The sequence below is a fragment of the Seriola lalandi genome, unplaced genomic scaffold (genome assembly GCF_002814215.2).
Source record: "Seriola lalandi dorsalis isolate HSWRI2012SDOR001 ecotype SW California unplaced genomic scaffold, Sedor1 jcf7180002054840, whole genome shotgun sequence".
Classification (NCBI taxonomy): domain Eukaryota; kingdom Metazoa; phylum Chordata; class Actinopteri; order Carangiformes; family Carangidae; genus Seriola; species Seriola lalandi.
This window is the reverse complement of record NW_019525393.1, coordinates 60,012-84,107: the sequence shown is the minus strand read 5'-3', so window position 1 is coordinate 84,107 and position 24,096 is coordinate 60,012. Positions and strand designations below refer to the sequence as shown.

General features: G+C 40.6%; 3 protein-coding genes across 5 annotated transcripts; 2 read left to right on the top strand and 1 right to left on the bottom strand.

The window, feature by feature from the left end:
- Positions 1 to 1,096: 1,096 nt before the first annotated feature.
- On the top strand, positions 1,097 to 4,283 carry LOC111670203 (cell division cycle-associated protein 7-like). The gene is made up of 9 exons (XM_023426829.2): positions 1,097 to 1,158; positions 1,234 to 1,320; positions 1,663 to 2,013; positions 2,237 to 2,332; positions 2,582 to 2,731; positions 3,056 to 3,199; positions 3,439 to 3,588; positions 3,819 to 3,955; positions 4,235 to 4,283. Exons 1-9 carry the CDS (start codon positions 1,156 to 1,158, stop codon positions 4,281 to 4,283), a joined length of 1,167 nt encoding a protein of 388 aa, XP_023282597.1. The 5' UTR covers positions 1,097 to 1,155.
- A 180-nt stretch (positions 4,284 to 4,463) lies between these two features.
- sp1 (sp1 transcription factor) lies at positions 4,464 to 12,258 on the bottom strand. Its single transcript, XM_023426827.2, has 6 exons — positions 12,155 to 12,258; positions 11,438 to 11,511; positions 9,062 to 10,460; positions 7,480 to 7,621; positions 6,927 to 7,117; positions 4,464 to 6,505 (listed from the first exon to the last, which is right to left on the bottom strand). Exons 1-6 carry the CDS (start codon positions 12,159 to 12,161, stop codon positions 6,195 to 6,197), a joined length of 2,124 nt encoding a protein of 707 aa, XP_023282595.1. The 5' UTR covers positions 12,162 to 12,258; the 3' UTR covers positions 4,464 to 6,194.
- Positions 12,259 to 14,983: 2,725 nt separating this feature from the next.
- tespa1 (thymocyte expressed, positive selection associated 1) lies at positions 14,984 to 23,985 on the top strand. 3 transcript variants are annotated; one of them, XM_023426835.2, is made up of 12 exons: positions 14,984 to 15,229; positions 16,212 to 16,400; positions 16,765 to 16,807; positions 17,909 to 17,949; positions 18,523 to 18,576; positions 19,703 to 19,742; positions 20,222 to 20,272; positions 20,531 to 20,626; positions 20,850 to 21,058; positions 21,218 to 22,407; positions 22,916 to 22,985; positions 23,537 to 23,985. In XM_023426835.2, the coding sequence occupies exons 2-12, from the start codon at positions 16,256 to 16,258 to the stop codon at positions 23,713 to 23,715; spliced, it is 2,118 nt and encodes a 705-aa protein (XP_023282603.1). In that variant the 5' UTR covers positions 14,984 to 15,229; positions 16,212 to 16,255; the 3' UTR covers positions 23,716 to 23,985. The 3 variants fall into 3 exon arrangements, with proteins under 3 accessions (XP_023282603.1, XP_023282602.1, XP_023282604.1); XM_023426834.2 differs by having other exon boundaries at positions 16,189 to 16,400; XM_023426836.2 differs by having other exon boundaries at positions 14,986 to 15,229; positions 16,189 to 16,400; positions 23,624 to 23,985.
- The last annotated feature ends 111 nt before the right edge of the window (positions 23,986 to 24,096 follow it).

The window sequence follows — 24,096 nt, the reverse complement described above, 5'->3', positions numbered from 1 at the left end:
TGACAATACTAAAAACACTCCAAACTGAGTCACAGTCATGAGATATTAAATCAAAGTCATGGCTTTAAAACAAAATTGCAATAACTGCAGTCAAATGTATGAGACACTATGTAAAAATTATGATATATTTGGTGAAAATTATTACTTTTAGATTGTAATATGAGCCTCAATAGTAAACTTTTTAGCCACACACACTAGCAGCTTGGTTCTAGAGATGGATTGCCATGAAATTTTTCATGATCCCCAGAGGATGAATCCAAATGATAATGATGGGTTATGATCAAATACCTGCATAACATTTCCACCAGGCTCAGCTGAACTCAAGTTTTAATAATATAATAAACATAATCATAATTTTATCTTAAAAGTCTGAATTTTGACCTCCTGCGTTTTAACCCGAGGGCCAAAATTAAATTTTTTCTAATTACCTCAAGACCACCAAGGAGGTTATGTTTTCGCCCAATAAGTAGCCAACTGTACTGATTTGTACTGAACTTGGTGGAAGTAATGGGACATGCATGGGCCTGGGAAGAACCTATTAAATTTTCGGCCAAATCTGTATCATTTAGTACTATGAATTTGAATTTTTCTCTGAAGACTGTTATTTATTTGTTTGATATTGGGGTGATGTGATTGCCCTTCTAGTTTACATTATTTATTGTTATACATTTATCTTAGAGTTCCATAATTCTTACTTAATTTACCATGAGTAAGTTTATCCTAACTTTGCTTTCACTTTCCTTTCTGGTGGAAATGGGCCTCAATAAACAAACTAAGTGAACTCACTTTTGTTGAGACTCCAATCGAGTACGTTTTGGAAGAGAAAGCATTTAAAAAAAAAAAAATCTCCATCTACTGTTTAATTCACGAGTTTAACCCGAGAATTTCATAAAATTTAAAGACAACTGGTGTTGATTATCTGTTTTCAAAGGCTTCAGCTTTTCAGTTCACTCCTGGAGTGAGGAGTTTTTGCTTAAAAAATAAATAAATAAATAAATAAAGATGTTACCCAGGCTAGTCGGTGCTCTGTGCGCTGCCCCAAGATTCAAATCAAGCGCATCCAATTTTCAATCAGATTAATTGGACAGGGCGGGCGGGCCTAACCAAAACTCAGAAGCTAGCATTTGTCAACAGTCCACGTTAGTCACGAATATAATGGTAAAGTAACGTCGTACTTGTTCGTTAATCATTATAATGTGTTAAATCTAATTTTGTTGATATGTTTTTCTTCAGGCAGGGGTTTTAGCTGATGTTTTTGCGGAGGACTCTGAAAGTGAGAGAACATTTTACGGCTTTTCTGACAGTGAACTCAGCGATAAGGTGCGTTTGTTTGGCTTCAGTTAAGGCCTTCACATCCCCAGACACAGCATAAGATACTGAAGGGATTCAATGAGGCCTTAGATTCAACTGTGCTGGACATTTAGTTCGGTTATGTCATGATTTATCGCTGTCGAATCAAGAATACATTCACTGTAATGATTTGTCATGTGTAGCTCATTCAGTGTCACTTCAATATAGCTGAGAGACTGTTTTTATTTTCTGCTATAACAAGGCGTTTTGACAGAAACAGATCAATTCTACTGTGAAAAATAATACTATCGTTTAACATTAAGAGTTGTGTCACTTGCCAAATGAGAAATCACCTCTGTTTATATCCAGCAGAATTCAAATTTTGAAGATGAAGCCCAGAGTGACCTTTCCACTGAGAAGCAGAAAGCCACATCTAAGTCCTCTGCTGGCCCCCGGCCCTTCCGGCTGAGGGTGGCACTCCGCTCCACTGCCTCCACCAAGCAGTCCACTGATGAGGAGGCAGAAGAGGAAGGAAAGAGGACAGAAAAGAGAGGGGCGAAGAAGTCAGGAAAGACCAGTCAGAGACGTGTTAGATTTGAAGATGTGGAGGCAGCCGTGGCTCGGCCATCTCCTTCTGAAGAGCGGGGATCTGATTCAACAGAAGATGTGTCAGATTCTTTCTTGTCTAAGAGAGAGCAGAACATCAAGGCCAACAAAGCAATGGTAAACCAGCAACACAGAAGCACTTACAGTATAGTTGTATTTGTAAACTGGAATGCCCAACAAGCGCCCTAGAATAAAGTTCAGGGACTTGTGATATTGGCGTCATGCAAAAACTACTTTTAGTCAAGTTCAAGTGCTGTTAAATTTGCCCTTCCACAGTGAGTCAAGATGTTTGTCATCTGCCATGTCTCTAATGCTTTTTATCTTCACTGTTTTCTGACAGCTGGCTCAGCTGATGGCAGACCTGCAGAAAATGCCAGGAGGTGCAGGGTTTCTGAAGAAACAAGCAGGCAAACAGAAGACAAAGGAGAAAAGCTCTGTGAGTAAATGGTGATGGAAAAACAGGCAACTGGTAATATTTAAAATGATGAGAAGTGAACATAAATGTTTAACATCCCACCCCACATTTTGATGAAAGTCTCCACTAAACAAAAGGTGATTCGACATACTCAGCTAGTGGCCAAAATCTTTTTTCTTTCTCTTCATGAGTCGGTCAGTAAAGCCCTCAATATCAGTATTTCTTTGCAGACCAATGCACTCTAGTGATTTTATTCAACCTCACCTACAGCGTCCACCACGCTCTGGTGCAGCTGGAGGAGAGTCCAGGAGGAACCCAGAGCGGGTGTCCCGCAGACAGACCCGCTCGATGGGGGGATGTGAGGATCCTTCAGCCCCCAAGGAAGAAGAACTTGAGATCAGCTTGGAGGAGATGCTGGAGGTCAGTTCTGTCATTTGTCATGGACAAGGTGGAAATATTAAGAAAAGTACTGGGAGCATCTACAGTTCTTTGTTTATTCATATCTTACGTGTTTGCTCAACAAAATATGCATTTAACTTTTCTTCTTAGAAATGTAAACATGTTTCTTTATGAAACTACAATAAGAATTCGACACCTATTTTTCTCATCCATTTTGTATTTGTTTTATCTAATGTATAATGAGAAATAACCACATGTTAGTCTTGTGTAGGTCTGTATTTAGCTGATTATATTTTGTCAATTCCTGTGTGAAACTTCAAGCTAAACAGATCCTGTGTGTTCCAGGTACGCCGAGCGCCGCAGCGCCGTGGCACCCCACGGCCTAAACAGTGCAAACCTCATTTTATCCGTCCTGTTGATGACATCACAGAGGATGAGCTCCAGCTCGTCGCAGACAACATGACTGATAAAGTCTACAACAGTGTCACAGTGAGTTCACAGCCAGACTCTACCTGCGGCCAGTGAGATATAAGGGAATTGCACAGTATACTGAGAGATTTATGCCAGTATCTGGTTAGTTTCTTGCCAGATCAATTATCCCAGGGACCACTAACAAAACCCCAGTGGCAGCTTTAGGAAAAAGGTTGACAAGTGTTCTAAAATGTAATAAAACCGTCAGTGTACCTGTGCACCACCTTCGTTGTTGATGGTTCTTTGTGTATTTTCAGGGCTCCACATGTCATCAGTGCCGTCAGAAGACTGTTGACACCAAGACTTGCTGCCGTAGTGAGGAATGTCGTGGGATTCAGGGTCAGTTCTGTGGGCCGTGCCTGAGGAACAGATACGGAGAGGACGTCAGGAAGGCACTGCTCGATCCGGTCAATCTGCTAATACACCAACACACACTCTACACCTGTATGTTAGTGCTGAGATTGACACATTAAAAAAGGCTATGTAGAGAGATTTTGGGGGCATCATTGTTTGTTTTCAGTCATTCTTGGACCGGTATGATTGTGAAAAAGGTAGTGAACTACATTTTCCTCTGTACTGAAAAGGTCGTAGATTTAATTTGGTTTAATCATTTGATCGTGTTTTGTTTTTTTTTCAGGAGTGGAAGTGCCCTCCCTGTCGAGGCATCTGCAACTGCAGCTTCTGCCGCCAGCGTGACGGCCGCTGCCCAACTGGCATCCTGTTCCCCTTGGCCCAATACCATGGCTTCTCTGATGTCCACTCCTACCTCAGCAGGTGGAGTACTGCCCCATAAGACCATATTTGATAAATTAAGGTGTTCATAAATTGCTGACTACTTACAGGGACACAGAATTTAAGTAATCCTTTTTTCTTACATCAGAAAATGATATGCAAGTGCATAAGGAGACACTCCAGCGAAGTTGTCTAGGTTGGGTCATTCAGACCAGGAATTTGACTTATTAAGCTGTATCAAAAGCCTAGTTATTATTCAGCTTAACTCAAGTGTGTTAGAAACAGACAAAATTCCTAAAATGTATTATTTCTCTCTTACAGCCTCCGGAACAAACTGAAGAGTGAGGATGATGATGATGTGGAGATGTGATTTCAACACTGGGGGGAGCAATTGTTCAAACTGTTATGTTCTCTGTGTTAAAGTTTCTGTTTTCAGTTATTGTCAAACATATACAACCTGTGATTTTAAATCAATAAAGTTTTTTTTTTTTTTGGTCATCTAATTGTTCTGTCAGATTGAGGCACAAGTTTGTAAAGAAATGAGACAAAGTATATTCATAATTTTAATCCAGCTGTTGGCATTTGCAGTAGTTGTTTACACACAATATAAAATCCCTTATTTAAAACGGGGTAAAAAGAAAAGTAAGAGCACTTGTTGTTTGAACTTACTCTAAAGAGAGTTTCAAAGGAAAGTTTTTAAACACTTTACACATGTTACAAATGAATTATGTAAAATTAAGCAGAATACTGAAGCAAAGAAAATAATAGTGAGAAAGAGCTGTTCAGAAAAACTGATGTAACCACTAAGTCACCTTTTGCAACTTATTTATTTAAACAACAAAGGGATGTGTGTCCGAGGTTTGCCTCAAGCTGGATCTTTTCCAGTTAGAACTTTAACATATGCATATCAAGAGTAAAAATTATTAGAAAGTCCATGGACCAAAGAAGGATTTCCTAGTTTTTCTTATAAAATGAGTATGAACCTTTGGTTTTGAGCTTACAAGTTTATGCTGTCAGGACATTACAAAATAATTCACTCTGACCAGATATGACTAAACAAATAGTTTTCCGCAGAAAGAAAATAGAAACCAACATGACTGCAAGGCAAAGTCTCAGAAGATAAGCATACCACAGAGGAAGTAGTACTGGGAAGATCTGGACTGTATAGAAAACATTCTATGACAGAGAGGCTCTTAAGTTTACACATTTCATCTACATATATATATAAAAGTAATAACATAAGATTAAGATTGATTGTGCATGAGAGGTTCATACAACTGAAAGGCATTCTCTTGCAATCATGTAAGATGATCCTGCCTATGCTAAGTATATCTGTAGCCTTTACATTACCAAAAATATATATATATACATAAAAAAAAAAAAATCAAAAAGGTTTTTGCTATGATAAACATATCAAAGCATGATGGCTTGAATGTGTGTACCTACATAAGAGGTTAAAGAGTTATTCTCAGGATTTCAGTGCTCCGACACCTACATCCTCACATTGATTAGTGCTTCTGGCTCTGACCTGGTCGTGACCTCATGTATTTCAGCCCTCTTCTAAACGGTCCACCCTAAAACACGCTGCATATTATTCCTACGATACTGAGATTGCTAGTTTGTGAACACATCTAGTTCTCCCAAAACAGAAATCTGAGAAACGTATATTTGCTGCTCCAGATCGTTACATTTTCAGTTTTAGGGGGGAACTGAGCATTAAGGGCTGATGTGGGCCAATCAGCCTGAGGGGTGTGACACAGCAGCCCAGTTTGAGAGGGCAGTAAACACCTGAGGTGAAGAGGGACAAGTAGCGAAGCTCACAGCCTTGGACACAAGTGTGAGAGTCGGATTTAGTAGTGTCATCTCTTTACTGGTAGAGAGAATATTACTAGCTACCAATTCAACATCAACTGTGCTGGTCTGTGTTTTATTGCAGTCCCATCAAGTAAGATTGGGTCTTTGTGTGGGACAAATGTTAGTGTAGTTTGATTTCCATTCAGGGGAAATAAGATTTCATGATGACTTCTCTAATCTAACATTTTAATCCAACTCATCCACCCTCTGACCCTTAAATGCCACAGGTATCTCTTAATACAAAATAGAAATCATATTCCTGCCTCAGTTTTCAAATTTAATAGCATCTGTTTTGTTGCATCTGTGGCCACCTCTCCAGTCTTAAGTGTTTGAGAGGTTCTGCTTCTGCAGTCAGATGTGCCCTTTTTAACCCCAAATGTCCGAATGCAACATCCATCAAGGCCATCTTCCTGCTCCTCCACCGTCCTTAATAGCTGTTGCCGTTCATCTGGTGAAGGTCCACCTGCATCATGTTGATCCCACTGCTGGCTAATCGAGCTATACTCTCTGCAGATAAGGTTTCCATGGTGACAATGGTGTGCTGGTCATTGGCCGACACTGCCCCAGCGCCGGCTTCTGTTCCCGCCGCAGGGGAGGTGGCGTCGGTCGAGACTGTGGTGGTACTGCTGGTGGTGGCGGCTGCTGCTTTCTTGTTCAAATGGGTCTTGATGTGCTTTGAGAGGTGATCGCTGCGCATGAAGCGTTTGGGACACTCTGGGCAAACAAATTTTTTCTCACCTGAAAAGGGGGGAGTAATAAAAATGTCAGTAAAACAGCTGCTGCTGGCACTCATTCAGACTATGACTGGCTGCACTGTTAAAAGTGTCCATTTATGAAGAATTAATGCACTGTACTGAAATAAAGAATAATATTTAAGACATTAAGATTCAAGATTATTAATCATGGTAAAAAAAAAAAAGAAAAAAAGATTCCCTCATGATGAAATATGGCTGTCACAGGTTGACTTGGGCACACAGGCTTATCCTTCACTCTTAAATCCCAGTTGTTACTAATAACATGAATGATGGCTCTGTTCTATTCAACTCCCCCAGTTAGCAATGACAGTGCGAACATGAGCCAACATGCACAACACCAGAACCTTAAAAATCAGTTTTTAAAAATACATCTTGAACTTTGTCCTCAAAGTCCTCATGTGTACCTGTGTGTGTCCGCTTATGGCGCTGAAGCTCATCTGAACGGGTGAATCGTTTGCCACAGAATGCCCAGCCACATACGAATGGTCGCTCTCCTGTGTGCCAGCGTAGATGGGCCCTCAGGTGAGATGTCTTGCCGTAGATCTTACCACAGCCAGTGATGTGACAAATGTGCTGCTTCTTTTTAGTTGGGTCACTGTTTGATGTAAAAACCATACATAGGAGTTAGAGTGACAATGATCTTGTGCGAGATATTCAGAGGCTTCTCTGTGAGGAGACTGTGTACAATCAGGAAAAATTTAAATGTTGTGTTGTTCTGGTAATTATGTCAAAAGGAAAATAACACATTCCTCATTGAGATTCTCTAAAGAAAAACTAAGGTCAATATAAACTCTGCTTTTATTTTTGTAGCTCTGGACAGCAGTTCTAATAAACCGTTCTTTTCCTTCATGTATTAACATTAATCACAAAGCTCTTTAAAGACAATGAGTTAAGAATATCAGAATGACATGATAAAAGAAGTTACATTGTGAAAAATAATATGGTTCAGTGACATACCGTCCTTCTCCATCCTTGCAGAACGGGCAGGTACAGGCTTCCCTCCGGTTACGTCGTCCTTGAGGTGGTGGGCTTATATCCTCATCATCCATGGCTGTGCTATCATCCAAACTTTCTCCACCCGTCTGTAACCCCTGCTCTCCTGCAGTGACGGAACAAGAAAAATTGAAGTACAAGATTATTAATACAATGGTACGAGATCGATTTGGTTTATAGACATTTCATTTATTAAGTTCATGAACACGCTCCAACTATTATATTCATCTAATTTTTCAGCAATCTTTTCTGTAGGAAGATACACAGGAGATTACAGCTTGCCAGTATTTTAGAACCTATTAAAATGTCAAACATTCAGACGCTTAAATGACCTGAAATTTGTGCTTTTATTAACAGCAGAGGCTCCAAAAGGCTAAACCAGTTACATCTACAGTGGGTCTTAAAGTCTGAGATTTTTGGACCCCCTTCCCTGCCACAACTGTGTGTTACCTGCTGCCTGCAAATAAAAGATCTAGGTAATTTCTGATAAGATCTGCTTTAAGTCATTTCCAGTGAGATGCTTCAGAATCAGACAACAATACTAAATCCAGGGAGCAGTGAAAGTACAGGTAATATGTACTCTAAGCAACACTTGAATGTACAGTTAAATACCAGTTGACCTGAGCTCTCACGGTTTTAAATACTATGATAAAATAAATGTTAGTGTAACGTCAGTATTGACACGTTCAGTTCTGCTGAAGCCTAAATAAAGCCTTCTGCATATGTAGCAGAAGCACATTATTTCATAACCGTGACAAGCCCAATTACTCATCACAAATGTTAGTATTTGATAAAAAAATAGACTAACAAGCATATGAATAGGATGGGAGGGACTGCCAGTAACTTAATTCAAGGAGGGTTTGGTCATGATAGAGCTTCCTATAAGACAAGTTACACATACTATGACAAAGAAGCTGTGGCCAACTCACAAATACATCACTGTAATGTGACCATAATCTGACGAGATGCAGTTTTACCAAGAAAAGAAATAAAAAGAGAAAAAATTTAAACATGAACACAAACCCTCCGGGCCAGCTGAACTGGTTAAACCAGTATTGTGCACTTCACACAAAGAGCAAAAGAGATCAAATCCAGAGATACAAGATAGTTTGCATTTCAAAGCAAACACTAGGGAGAAAACAAACAGCTAGTAAACCTAATTTTCAAGACTTTAAAATAATTAAAATATTTACTCAGTCGAACTGCCAGTGATTTAACTGCTTCTACAAATACTGTGTACTACAATAGCTGAAATTAACTGTCTTGTCTACAATAACAAAAAACTAGCCATAATTAAAGGTTCAGGTCCAGGCCAAAATAAAATGGAAAGAACATTTCTGAAGAGTAATGACTACAAAAGTCCAATAACCATTTAGTACAAACAAAACTGTTTTTTTTGCACATGGGGCAACTGGGTTTCCCTGAGTCACAAACTATACTATATTAATTATACTATATTTCAATATAGATTCACATTTGCAAATTAGTATGTATACATAATAACACTGAGTAGAAATTATTCCTCAACAACAGGCTACTGACTGACCTGTTGCGATGGTAATGGGAACACCCTGCAGCTGGTGCATCTGTAGGCCGGCGCTTCCAAGCGTGTTCAGATTTATGGTCTGGATGCCTGGGATCTGCACTGTGTTGACAGATACTCCTCCAGCTGCAGCAGCTCCCTGAGCCTGACTGAGTTGGGGGAGAGGCTGTACTGGGGCCAATGTGATCTGTGCTCCTGTCGGATTCTGGATCTGAATGGTCTGCCAGCTCACTTGGCCATTAGGGCCTACAGTACGCAGGAGGATGGGGCCTGTGTTTGGCATAATTTGAAGATTTTGAAGCCCTTCCTGGCTGAGCGTTGGAGTCGCAAATACCTGACCGCCTGCGGTCGTGACAGTCCCAGCCTGGATGGTCTGGAGGGGTGTTCCACCTTGGATAACATGCTGAGGCTGCAGAAGGATTTGCTGTGGCTGCTGCCCATCTCTGTTGTCTGGTTGTATTGGGACACCCAGAGAAGATACTGTGTTCTGCTGAAATGTCCCTGTCACTGCTCCATTGCTGTTCTGCGTTTGGGTCATTCCATAAGAAGAGGAGGTCTGCGTGGTAACAGTGGATGCACTTGTCATGTAACTGTTGGAAGACACTGGCTGTTGCGAATGCTGTTGTATAAGCTGATTTCCCCCTGTATCCCCTCCCCCATTTGCATCCCCCCCTGTGCCACTTGTTCCAGTACTGACAGGCAACAAAGTGATGTTTCCATTTAGTGACACAGGCATATTTGCCAGAAACTGTGGCTGGTTTTGTAACACGCCATTTCCTAAGCTTATATTTTGTATGGGGATGGCTCCCTGAAGGAGACTGGGCATTGTTATGATGTTTCCTGCTGCACCAGCTCTGTTGGTTGCGGTTAAGATCTGCTGGCCATTAGGAGAGGACACAATCTGAAACTGTTGCCCTGGTCCTGCTGCAGCAGGTACAGCAGATTCCTGCTGAGTATGTGCGAACTGCAGTGGCTGGCCATCTACTGTCTGAAACTGGGGAATAACCTGGTACTGAATATTGGGCACCATACCTGATATGGTGGTAAGCACCTGCTGACCCTGCATTGATGGAGCCTGAGCTACCACATATTGCTGTGGCTGCTGCTGCTGTCCCTGAGTGCTTACAACAGCTGCTGATGGTGACAGCACCTGTCTGCTCTTGCCTAGGTCTCCTCCTGTCATCACCCCTAAAGTGTCGGTGGTGACTGTGTTAGTGCCTGAGGATGCTTGAACGCTGAGAGGGATAACCTGCCAGCCGTTGGCACTGGAGGTGAAAACACCCTGGTTTAGGTCCAGCTGTTGCTGGTTTTGTTGTTCTGTAGGTGAATCATTCTCTCCTGGAGTGTCGATTCGACTGCAAGTGGCTGCCAACAAGGCGAGAGGAGATGGCTGCTGTGAGTCCTAGAAATACCATAAATGAAAAGAGAATAGAGAGAATTTATAAAGTAAAAATAAAATCTATCATACATGTTATTGCTTCAGGTTGGGACAAAATGTATAAATGGCTGTCAAATAGTCCACTCATATTTTTAACAATTTCAAACTTACTGACACAGTTCAAACTTTTATACTCAAGGAAATAATAATAGAAACAGCTAAATAGAACATAATTGTTATATTGTTATAATTGATAATGACACAAGTGATAAAAAAATAAAAACCAAAGACAAAGTTATAGTATAAGAGTCAACCTGATAAGACTATGAGAAGATAAGTTAAAAGACATTTTGAATATAAAATAAAAAAATGTACTTTGAAAAAATTGTATTGAAAATCATGTGATGGATTTGGATTTAGAATAAATTGTGTGACTTGCTTTGTAAAATCTAAACATGCTTCACTGCAACGCTCTGAAACTCCATTCAAAATATTAAACCGAGTTCTGTTTTGTCATGCAGGTCTCTTTGCAGCACTTTACATGTAGTGGGCTGCAGCGTGAAGTCCTGGGGGGAAGCCGGGTGGGAGAGTATGGGAGGGACCGCATTTTTTCCGGAGCAGCGGCGGGCTCGACTTCCCCTCCCCCCAAACCCACCCATCTCCCTCCCACACTTTTATTTTGCCCTATAAACTGACACACTCCTCTAGCCACCCCCTCCAAGGCAAGCCAAATGGGCCGAGCGAAATGCACACGAAGTGCCGGGGTTTGACGGGAACACCCCGTGTGGGCGAAATTTACCTGCCCATTCCCCACCCCAGTGACATGTGCTCTGGAGAGAAAAATCAACAACCCCGTACAAGTCCCGACACAGATGAGTTACAGACACAATCAATCAGATGGGAAATACATAGCAGGTAGAGTAAGTGTGACTGGGGAGTGTAGTTGAACGTTCACCATCTGATTTGGCAATAAAACAAGTGAATGTGTCCAGTTAACCTACTTGAGAGTTCGTGTTTCGCTTTTGACTGAAGCCTCCACCGCTCCCCACAGCGGCCATTTCACCCTGCTGCTGATCTGCGGAGGAAGAGTTTGTAAGATCAGTCTTCAGAAAAGTAGCTGGTCACTTTGAACCAGCAGACAACAAAACCTGATTAACGCTACACCCAACAACGGGGGTAAACCCCCGCAGTTTACGCACGGCAGACCTCACAAAAAAACAACAAAACCTTTTTATAGTTAATGTGCAGAAATACAGCAAAGAAATGCAAGGAAATCTATGCCACAAGTGCTCGGAGGGCCAGCTAGCCTGCTAGCTAAGCTAACATAAACTCACCACAACAAACAATGTTAAGGAAAAGTGCTAAGTATTAGCTAACGAGTTTCAGCTGCACTAACACATACTAGTTAGCTAGCTCAAGGAAACTGGACCAAGTGAAACTGTTGTGTAAGCAGCAGTGTCATTTAGGAGCAGAAGTTACGTTAATATTCACCAGCTAGCCAGCTTTACTTGACTGGCTAAATGTTGTTAGCTAAATACCGACAATTAGCAGTTAAGTAGTTGGTACTTTTAAACTGCTTCAGACGCTAGCTAGAAAACAATAAAACATCATTTTCACAACAGTGAGCACACTTAAAACACTGTACTCTGATTTAACTTCGAACTGTTAACTTTAAGTCTGGTTCACATCACGCCGCTAAGTTTAAAAAGTTCACTTACTGCTCATAATTTGAAGACGGGAGGAGTTTCTCTGCTCTTTTCTCGGGTTGACAACTTTTCACAACTTCACACTAACTTGACGGGCCGCCCGCTATGAAGGAGAAAAACACGGGTGCGCTCGATTAAAACACTCGTGCAGCCCAGCCCCAGCCAACCTGTCCTGAGCACGATCATGGACCAACACATTTTCCAATTCAGTCTAATTCAATTTCAAACGTAAAACTTGTGGGTTGGCAAAATAATTTTGTCTCACTCACTAGATTCTGTCTCTCTCAAGCGCAAATGTCTTCAAATGTTCGATCAATAGTCTGACCACCAATCCAAACCCCAGATATTCACTTTGCGGTTGTGTGTTTTAAAGTCAAACATCAAATTCTTGCATTTGAAAGGTGAAAAAGGCAAATTTATATTGATAGTTTTGATTAAAACGCACTAAGAGCATTATTTGATTATCAAAATTAATCTTTTGCCAATCGACTAAACGATTAATTGTTTTAGTTATGACCTTTAGCCTTGAACATATTTTTATTGCGCCAGTCACATAACCTACCAGTCAAGACGGGACATTAATGTGTTGTATTTGAGATTTGACTCAATTATATAGTCTTCTGGCACCTGGTGACTGTGATATCGCACTATCACCATAAATAAAAGAAACGCACCCCTCTGAGAGCTACTCGTGAAGGATTGCTGCTGTTCTCCAATTGAAAAGGTTGTTTCTGCCTACGAGTCTCTACCCGCCAATGTAATTGGGCCAAAGGCGGGGATTGGGGCAGGACCAAGCATGGTAGGTTGTATCCCTGAGTATGATTGACGTTGGGTTATCTGTTTTCCGCTCAAAAGGCGCCATGAGTAAACATGTTCACATAAACAGTGGTATCTCCCCTTTCTTCTGTGATATTGTCTCATCATTCAGCAGTGAAAGGATGAAAAGGCTCATCTCTTGCCTTGAACACGGAGGTGAGGAACGAAGAAGGCGGACTGCTGGGTATTTAAGTCTTGCCTCCGTGGCCACTGGCCACTCCCTGGTGGCGCCCTGTGGGTTGGGAAACAGCAAGGAGGCGGGAGGAGTCAGCCAGGGTGGAGGAGAAGAGACCCCATCACAGTCACACACTGGCTGTAACCGCGCTGGGAGGAGAAAAATGGCTCGCTTGTGGGAGGGCTTTTATTATAGGGATGTATAAGGGGGCTGTCAGTGAAGCAGCACATGTGCCCATGTAAACAGGCCGGAGGGTGGAGTTCATCCTCAAGTCGGGCCTGCATCCACCCAACTCTGTCTGCAGTCAAACACAGATGTTTCATCAGTCTGTTTCTCCTAAAGCTATTTATCTCATTCATCCCCAACAGTACCCCTGCACAGTATAAGGACTAATAGTGTAATCTTTCATTATACAGTGCTTGGCTCCCAGTATACGGTCCTCTAACTTACCTTAGCAGTGATTGAAAATTTGTTTACATCATTTGTTGAGCATGTCAGTTCATCCTGGAAGAAACATGCCTCCTCTGTTGCACGGTCTGAAGTTTCTTCCATTTTTTGGTGTTATCTTTTTTGGGACTGGAGGGTCTACAGACAAAGGATGTCATGTTTTGTACAGCTTTTTAACCCCCTTGAGGCCAATTAGTGACATAATCCTGGGCTTCTTAAATAAAATTTTATTTCACCTGATTTAAATAAAAGTGACAAAGATTACAATGCAAAATACTCCATGACAAGAAATAGTCCTGCTTCGAAATTTCACTCAAGTAAAGGTATTTAAGCAGGAAAATGTAGGTAAAGGATCAAACATAAAATAACTCATAATTCAGAAAATGGCTCATGTGATGGTCAAATATCATATTGCTGGATCATTAGTAGCATTAGCTCCAGGTGGTGCTAATTTTTCTTGTTTTATATTCAGTTGAGTATGTTTTGTGTGTAAAAATCTGTAAAGTATCAAGTAAATAAAGCTGTTATATGAATATATTGGAGTAAAAAGTATTATCATTAATTTCCCTCTGAACTGTAGTGGAGTAGAAGCATTAAGTATTGAATTTGAAAGCTCACTTTTGTGTTGTTGAAAGGAAGAAGTGTTGTATAATTAAGGGAAGAATTGGGCTGATTGATTGATTTATTATCAGCAAAATGTATAAATTTTTTTTTAGCTATTTTAAAAGCCTTTGGGTCCATAATGCATCATATTGTATAAACTCATACAATCTTAACCTGCAAACTGTACCTGTCAAATACAGTGGAGTAAAACGTACTTTATTTTCCTTTGAAATGTGGTAAAGTGGAAGTATGAAAGAAAGACAGAATGACAGAAATGCTCAAGCAAAGTTGTACAATCTTCATAGTGAACTACAGAAAAAAACGCAGATGTTATTACTGACTTGTAACTGATCTGTAAGGATTTAGTAGGTCTTAATCATTAATAAACCCATTTGTTACAGCTTATAAACCCTTTATGGATGACCTAGCAGCAAAAAGTTTATCTGAAAGTTTATGGTCTATGACCTGCTTCATGTACAAAACTATCACAGCGAATGATGATTGATACACATACTTAAGATACCTCAAATCAAAATGCATGACATTAGAGTATTGAAAGGCATTTTAAAGTTGTTTTCCTTCCTATTGGAGGTCACAGTTTGCCTACCAGACAAATAACATTGTTGTTGAGATTATAATCTTTTCAAATGTGTAGTCAACCTTTACCTTCTGACATTTTCAGCAACAGCTTTCAGTCTGTCAGCTTTTGTTTCTGCAGGATGTGTCGCAGCTGCGTCCCGCGCTGATAAAACTGTTGTATTTCATGATCAGATGCAAAGTCACTTCCTACAGTTAGCTCACACACCATCCCCTGCCAGGAGGATCCGCTCAGATGCAGCCTGACAAATGACCGGCGAGCATCTCTTCAGAGGAAATTACCTTGAAACTCGTCATCGTGCATTTATCATTGAAAACCCAGAGCAGGCTTGAAGCTGTTAGAAGGTTTGCTGAAGACTGCAGATTAGTTTCACACAGCTCGGCCCGCGACAACAGGAAACGAGAGAAAAAGCGCCACTGACGCAGAACTGAAACCTGCATCGGTGAAGGTAAAGCTGCTTTTCTTCTGTTAACTGTTTTCGCTCTTAAGCTTTTCATAGCTGAAGTCTGAACAGGCATGTTTAATTCAACTGACAGTTAATACAACCTATAATAGACATTGAGAAGATTATTTCTTATTAATATGGATGACATTATACAATGACAGACTTTATAATCGAAGGAAAAACTGGGAAATATTCATCTATATTTTCAGAAAGGTAGCCTATATAACCATAATCAGTATAAGTCATTTATGTCTTATGTATGATGCATGATCTATTCCTTAACATTTTATTGATCTAAACTAACAGTTGTTTGGCTTGACTTATATATTAGAATTACAGTAATAATTAATTAAATTTATGTTTTTATTAAAATGGATTTGCATAGATCTATCTGTCACTCTGTGTCTGTATTTGTCTTTGTATATCTTCCCTCCTTAACCCAGTGTCACTTTACATGTTTCAGCTACCATCTATGTACTTTAGATATATCTTATTTTATGTTTATACTGCTGTATGCTCTTTATTGCACCAGGGTTTTTATTCACCTGTACATGTTTCAAACTTAATATTTTTATTTTTTGTCAGCTTTTTAAAGTTTTGTGAGTCCTACGATACTCAGTATTCATTTTAACTTTTTTTAATTATTATTACACTTAAAATGACAAATTAACTTGGACTTAACCTTGAGGCTCAACGTCAGAGAATGTCATCCATTGTAACATGTCTGTCTGAAAAAGAGTTGAACGTGTTTTATTAATTGTTTTAATGTCACACTGTAGTTTACTATTGGTCCAACTTGTCAAATAATGCAGTTTATGAGGAAGCAAAGCACACTCTCTAGGGAGGCTTTAATTTAAAAAACATATCAACACATAATAGCTCCAAACGATCATCGACTTCAATGTGAAAGTGGTATCTGTCTCAGCCCCTGAAAAAAAGAAAACATATTGTCTGCATCACAGGCTCGGCCCTTGTGTCTCTGTAGCTTCAGTTTCACTATGTCCTCCCGGCTGTCTGTGACTTGAGGCGATGGAGAGCCCGTCCTCCACTGTGAGGCGGCGAGCCTGGATCAACAGCAGCCGACAGTGGCCCACTCTGGAGGAACTGGACCCCGAAGGGCCGCTGTGCAACCTCCCGTCTGCCTCCATAGCAGATGACGATGTCTTTTCCGATGGTAAGTGCAAACTAAGGAGAGTGTGAGAGATCCACCCACACATCTGTCCAAACAAATGATAAATTGACCCTGAGGGAAGTAGTGACGGATTTTGTGACCAGTTTATCAGAACTTCTTTTATTTCACATACATAAAATAAAAGAAATTGCATAAATGATAAAATGTTGGATCACTTCTTCTTTTAGAGATGGCATAATTTACAGGATTACTTAAATGCAATCAGAGGTTCCACTTTTTCATAACATAATATGTGCAAAGTTACTGTAGACAGGATGGGTGTTTGTTTAAACACTGATATAAGAACCTGCGGAGTTGTTTGTTTAATGAGGATTACTCATAAGCTAAGTGCTGCACATTTCCACAGGATGCTTCACAGGAAAGATTGAGAACTGGCTCCTGCGTTGTGGGTGAGTCAGTTTGCTTTACTACTTTTGTCTTTGCAAGATGGATGTAAGATGATCTTTTTTGAGCACATACTCTTGCCGGCTCTGAAGGACAAGGTGTCAGACACTGGAAACCGATTTAACAAACAAAAGCAAGTAGAAAGTGGAAACCTTCTGAGGTCAGGTTTTCCAGGAAGACAGCGCAGGAAGGTAGATGCTGTATTGTTTTCACCACAAGAGCCTAAGATGATGCATTTTTATAATTCCATCGGAAATATACGCTTCTTTCATTTCTTAAAAGCCATAATATGAGACTGCTTCGAACTGACTTTTTCTGATGTTATCTAGGGCATGTCATTCACAACACACAGCTTTTGGAGCTTGTGTTGAATATGTTAAAGATGTTTTTTCTCAGGATAGATGCAAACTTTTCAACCAGTCTTCCAGCCCTGAGGCTGTTACACCAACAAATCACACAACCTAAGCTCTTTTCTCTAAATTTTATTGTGGTTTAAAATAATAGTTACTGAAATAACAGTTCCCTTTTCCTCTAATGGAACTGATTGAAGGAAGGAGGTCAGCTCACAGAGACGTTATTTAACGTCTCCTGTATCAGTCATTGAAAAGTAAGCTGCACTGCTAGTAATCAGTGAGGTTCTACATACAGTGTGTGTGTGTGTGTGTGTGTGCGTGTGTGAGTGTGTGAGTGCGTGCGTGCGTGCGTGTGTGTGTGCGTGCGTGCTTGCGTGCGTGTGTGTGTGTGTGTGTGTCGGCATCTAAATGGCTCCTTACACTATGAAATAGTACACTAAAAACAGTGGTGTGATGGTTTTTGCATGCCGAGAAGTCGACAGGGAAACGACCAAATTGGTTTGGAGGTGTTGACCATAGTTCTGCTCAGCATGTGAACATTTCTACAGGAGGAAGTTGACAGACTTCAGCAGCCTGTTAAGGGCTGATTAGAGAGCAGATGTGAATGATTCTCACAGTCATCCGCTGGAGATAGACTGCTATCATATGTAAACGCATTCACCTATTTGATAGAAGAAACATGCAGATAATGCTGAATGGATATGTGTCTGTTGGTTTGTATATATGCATTAAATATTGAAATATGTTTGATAGGTCAGAGGCCTGCTCAGAGAATACTGGCCAGCTGAGTTTTGGTGAGTATGAACTGAAATAAAGCTTTGTCATGAATAACAACCTATCATTTACCACAAGTCAGTTTTGTAATTATACTAACTGTAAATGCAAATCAAATATAAACAGTTCAAATATACACTTTCCTTTTGTCTTTAACCCTGTTTCTGTAGAGGAAGTATTCAGATCCTTTACTCAAGTAAAAGTAGCAAGACTTGCGATATAAGCACAACACAACAAGTATTATTAGCAAAATGTACTTACAGTATCAAAAATAAAAGAACACATAATTCAGAAAAATTGTCTGTGTGAGGGTCGTGCTATTAAATATCATAGTGGATCATTAGTAGCATTTTACTTACGTAACAGCTTGTCAAGGTGGAGCTAATTTAATCATCTTATATTTTGTAGAGTATATTAAGCTGAAGTATAACCTGTAACAGCGCATCATTTTTGATATGTTCTACCTCAAATTTAAGTACTAACTTAAGTACAGTACTTAGGTAAATGAACTTTGCATTTCACACACTCAGAAATGAACATATAATGTGCAACTAGATATGAAAGTACTAAATCAATGACTGTCCTCTCTTCAGAGTCTGTGCTCAAAGCCAACAACTTAGACGATGACCTGAGTCTTGGTGCTGATGGTAAGTACACACACACACAGACACACACACACACACACACACACACACACAGACAAAGGAAACTAACAAAGCAGGAAATGTTCTTATAGGAAAATGAGGTGTGTATCATGCATGTTTTTTATTCTCTGCTCAAGCTCACGTTTGTTGAGTTTGTTACAGCGTTGAGTGACACTGGCCCACCTATGCAAATCAACTGTAATATCTCACAGAAAAGTCAGGTGTTCGACAGTTTTACTGCACCTCTGTCAGGAGGATTTTTTTCAGTAAGTGTAGCTCAGAAAGTTATTTTTTGTCAACACCCTCCATAAATGTGGCTGTTTATGCTCTTTATTTGAAATGTTATGACATTTCCCATGTCATATCAGATGTACATTATTTATATCAAAAAAAGAAGTTACATAATAGTTCTTGCAAGGTCAAAACATCAGCTTATCATTTTTAGTGGTGAGACTAAAATCTATGGGTGTAACAACAGAGTAGAGAATTGCATAATGCCTTTAATATAATCGCTTAGTAAGTACATCTTGTGAGTGGCATGCTGGTTGGACTTTTGCTTTACATCTGCAGCTGTTTGACAGTTTAATGTGAACATCACAAAGTGAAAATGAGAGGACCTGGAAGTGCTGTGATGTTAAGTGTGTAGGATTTATTGGTAGAAAAAGGATAAAATCTTCATAATTATGTTTTCATTAGTGTATAATCACAAGAAACTAAGAATCATTGTGGGGTTTTTTTTTGCTTAGAATGAGCCCTTCATATCGGAAAGGGAGCAGGTCCACGGCTGCACCGCCATGTTTTATACAGTAGCCCAAAACAGACAAACTAAACACTTCCTCTAGAGAGGGCCTTTAAGGTTTTTACGTTACCTGAAGGCCGCCGTAGGTTCTCCTACATGCTTACTCCTACAAGCGAGGAATGATGGGAGACGTATTGAATTGGTTGCTTTCTGCAACCTCACCACTAGATGCCACTGAGTCCCGCACACTGGTCCTTTAATCTAACTTTCACCAGGGTAGCTCACCCAAACACATACAAATATTTTTATAGGCGTAAATTTTTGCAAATTAACTGTGAAAGCAGCAACCTGATGCGTATCAACACACTTCTCTTTCATTCTTTGTTTCAGCTTCTTTGTTAAATGGAGGAGGAATTTCACGTGAAGCTGGGTGAGTAGAATCTGTAATGTTATCGTTGCAGTGACAGTGAAAGAATAAAACGCAAGAGACGAGGAATGTACTGTTGAATAAGTGAATAATATGAATCCATCTTGCTTTAATCATTAGAGGCCTTTGTATTTTTAAACTCATGTCCTACTTTCTGAACAAGAGCACAATTTAGGAGAGAAATGAACTGTCTTTGATGTTTCTCAAGTTTTAGTCAGATGTGAAAATATATGAGCAAGTCTGTTCACTGACATTTTTATTTCCTGGGTACACCCATGGCCACTGAGTTGTTTCTTTTGAATATGATTAAGAAGTGTGAATATAATTTATCACTTGAATGTTGGCATCAATACAGTCCATTTTGGCACTTCTTTTAGTTTTGAAAGAGTTTGTGAAGACATGGGACTTTCTGAACTGAATAAAGGAAGTTAAAAGAATGGTGTTATTTTTCCTCCTTTTCTCACTCTATGCTGACCATGAAGCCGCGCACGTCGTCCTTCCCTGAAACAACAACACAGCAGACTCAACAGCAGGTCAGTAACAACCTGCGAACAGATCGGATGAAAAAGTTGTACTGACATCAAATTATTTTCATCTGAATTTTTCTGTAAAGGAAATGTTTTAATTTTTTTATTTTTGGAAATGTACATCAAGAACAGAGTTAGGCTTTGTGCTTGCTTGTCAGCTGACTTGTCTTTGATTACATGCTGAAGCACAACTGTAGGTTTTGCCTTAATATTGATCTAAGTTGTGGATCATATGCAACATAACTTTACACGTCTTGTCTACAGCACCCCTCGTACTGGACTATGTCCGCCGTCACTGAACTTGGGCCACAGCATGGCCTCCAGCTGCCTGTCCTCCTCCACCTGTAAAACCACATCAAGGTGAGGCTGCAACACTTTCACAAGGTTCATTACTCTGTAGGTCTGCAGACTCATCACCGGCACTTTTTTACTCTTGAATGACCCACTTGACAAGTTGCAGATTTCCAAATCTGTTGTTTTCCATAACATTTTTCTTTTTCTTTTTCTTTTTCCCCGAATAGTACAGTGCGTTCCATTTTTATCCTGTTTATTTGTTTCTCCCTTTCTCCCATCCTTACAATAGTGTGTCCGAGATCCTGCAGATGTGTTCTGAGGATGCAGAGGAGACGTTGTATGAGCTGGGTTTCGGCTGCGATGAGCCACAGGTCACTGTTCGCATCCCTCCTCGCTTCTTCACCTTCCCCTCTCAGGCTCAGGGCATCAACTTCCGCCTGTTCTTGGATGCACAGCTGCGGCGGATACGAGAGGAGGACCCCAGCCTCTCTCTTGCTAGTAAGACTATGGATTTATTAAATCCCTCTGCCGTAGGTTATCTTTGTCATGTGATTTGTGTTATATTGTTTAATGTGTGATAAGGTGAATTAATTCTGGGATGTAGAAAATGAGCTCCATATTACTTTTGGTTTGATTTACATTTTATTCTTTCCACAGGCCGTTTCAGACAAGTCCAAGTGCTCACAGCAATGGCCAACGCTTTTTACTCCCTCTACTCCCACGTGTCCCGCACCCCTCTTCAGAAACTCGCCACGCCGGAGTTCACTTTCTCGTCTCCTGTGGAGAGGATCGAACGCTTCAGGAGCAGTGTCCGCAGTGAGCCGCGTTCTCCGGTGGAGAGGCTGAAGGACACCGTCTCCAAGATGTGCCTCTACACAGGCTCTCCTCGCGGGTCAGACTCCACCTCTCCGCAGCCCTCACCCAGGAAAAGGTCCAGCCTCCCTGATGTTGTGGATATAGTCCTGGTGAAAGCCAAGACCGGGGCTTCCAAGAAACTGGAATTGGGGGAATATACCAGGAGTAATTCAGCTGTAGATGTTAGGCTGGTCAGGGATGATGATAAATCCTGTAACAGATGGAGAGAAGAGCAAACACAGCAGACCGTAGTAGACACAGACATCCTTCAGAATGGAAATAAAATCTGTCACAATGACACGCATAGTAGCAAACAAACAGATAATGATGACGCTGATAAAAACAGTGTCCGACTAACAGACACCGACAGCAGGACTCACAGTCTGAGAACATCTCTAGCCTCAACCATATCAGGAGACACTGTGATAGAAACAGATCATCACTTTCTTTCATGTCAGGCTGAGCAGATCTCATATTCCACACAAAGTGATACAAGGAGAGCTGAGCTAAAGCCTGTTGCCAAGGTTACGTATGATCGAATCTGCCCGCAGATAGTCGAAAGCGTGCACCAGGCGCCTTTCTGCTCTCAGCACGCACACAGCCCAAAAGCAAACACATTACCTCCTATCTGCTCTGAGACAGAAAGTCCTGGATCACACAAACCCTGTGTACAAAGCCCTATCTCTGGGCCTGATGTTGCCTTTTCAGGAGAGGCCAGATTGGCTGATGCATCCGGACCACTTCCTGTCCTGGCCTCCAATGCCAACCATACCCATTACTGCATCACCGTGACTGGCTGGGAGGGGGACGATGCCTCTTCCTGTTCCTTGAACACGCCAGATTCCAGTCATACTTCCACTGTCCCTCTTGTCCAGACATGTGAGGAGAACTTGAACAGGGGGAAAAGCCAGTACCTGAATCCACTGACACATCGGGGCCTGGGGGATTTCTCCAGTAACGTAAAACAGGCTAACTCTTTTGATCTGGAGGAGGTACGGTCATGAAACAATACTACTGCACATGTTCAGGAATGTAAAGCTGCCACAGTGGTGGCAAAAAATAACCTTGACATATTTTTGTTTATTACAAATTGTGATGTTATAAAAGAGAAATACAAATTTGATATACTCTGAAAGAAAGGGACCTCATCTGTAAATGGGTCAAAGAAACAGGGTGAAAGAATTTAAGAGAAAAAAAGAAGAGCTCATGTTATTATTGTTCAGTTTAAACAATCATCCTACTGTAGTTATAGACTGTTTTTCCAGTGGCTGGTGTTGGTTCAGGTTACTGACTCATATTTTTCTTTCTTCTGTTTTACTTTATGATGCAGATGATCTCAGAACATACTTTGTGATTATGTAACAATGTGACATTGGTGATAAAACAATGTATTGTTCAGCCCCAGTGTTATACAGATCTTTTAGTATTGTTTCCTAATCATTCAAGAGTCGCAGCAGACACATAGTATATAATAACTGCTTTATATTTTTGTCTCAATAGCTGCATAGTGCGGGAGAGGAGGATTATGGACAGACTGATGCTACATTGTCCACAGAACGTCACCACAAAGGTACAGTGTATTTATTTTTTCTTTGTGTGTGAGTGACATATTTTGCATGAACACAGAAGGTCACGATCAGAAGTTACAGCTGTTGCTTTGGTACACTGTAGTCATGCTTTACGGGAACATGACTCGTCATAATTTTAAAATGGCTGTTTACACTGATAAGCAGTTCGCGTGGCCAGCAAATACCGACTACATTCACGCTGTTCACCCTGTTTAAATGATTATACTGAAAAATAAAAAATGCATGTTGTCAGTTCATGCTGTAACAGCCACTGTAACCAGAGTGCATCCCGCTTTCTCAAAGTGTTTACACAAAGACGTTTGCAGAAACCCCACGCATATTCTTTTGGTGAATTTCAATATTTGACTTTGGGCCTCACATGACTTGAGGAATTGATTTGTCTAGGCAGATGTATGCAGAAAAGCTCGATGTGCGAGTATGAAAATGAATTTATCAGGAAAGGGAGGTTTCTCGCTTTAAGTGTATACAGGTCACTACGCAGGTGGATTTGTCACTGGGAACAAACTGAATGTGCCTTTGTGTATCTATTCAGGTCAGACTGCAGCTGCACATGTGCAATGGTTTACAGCGCATGGAGTCGTTTGCTCGACTGTGCTTGTGTCCTTGTGTCCCTGTCTAGGTGAAGTTGGCCGGGGCGACAGCATGCAGTCAGACAGCAGCGGCTATGCAGATGAAGAAGTCAGTCCCTCATCAGACAGACACGGGAGATGACAGGAAAACACAGAGCTCCATGTAAACAACGTTCAAAGTAGTGTTTGGAAAGTGCGTCCACGCAGGGACCAACAGTCAAACAGGCCCGAAGGAGTTAAATGTCATGTTTTTGTAAGAGACTTACACCACATGTGAAGCTTTCAAAGGCTTTACACTGAAGAAGCTTTTTTTGCAATAAGGAACATTTCTGCAAAGCATTACATTCTCCCCCAGTGTTCATTCTGAATACAGAATATTGTAAATAAATAAACATTTAAGTTGTTTAAAGCCTTTGATGAAATGCTGTGTGGATCATATTTGAATAAGTCAATCTGGAATTACAGCATATGTTCAATTTATTACAATAACAGTTTGCAGTAAATTTACAAAAAAAGAAAAAAG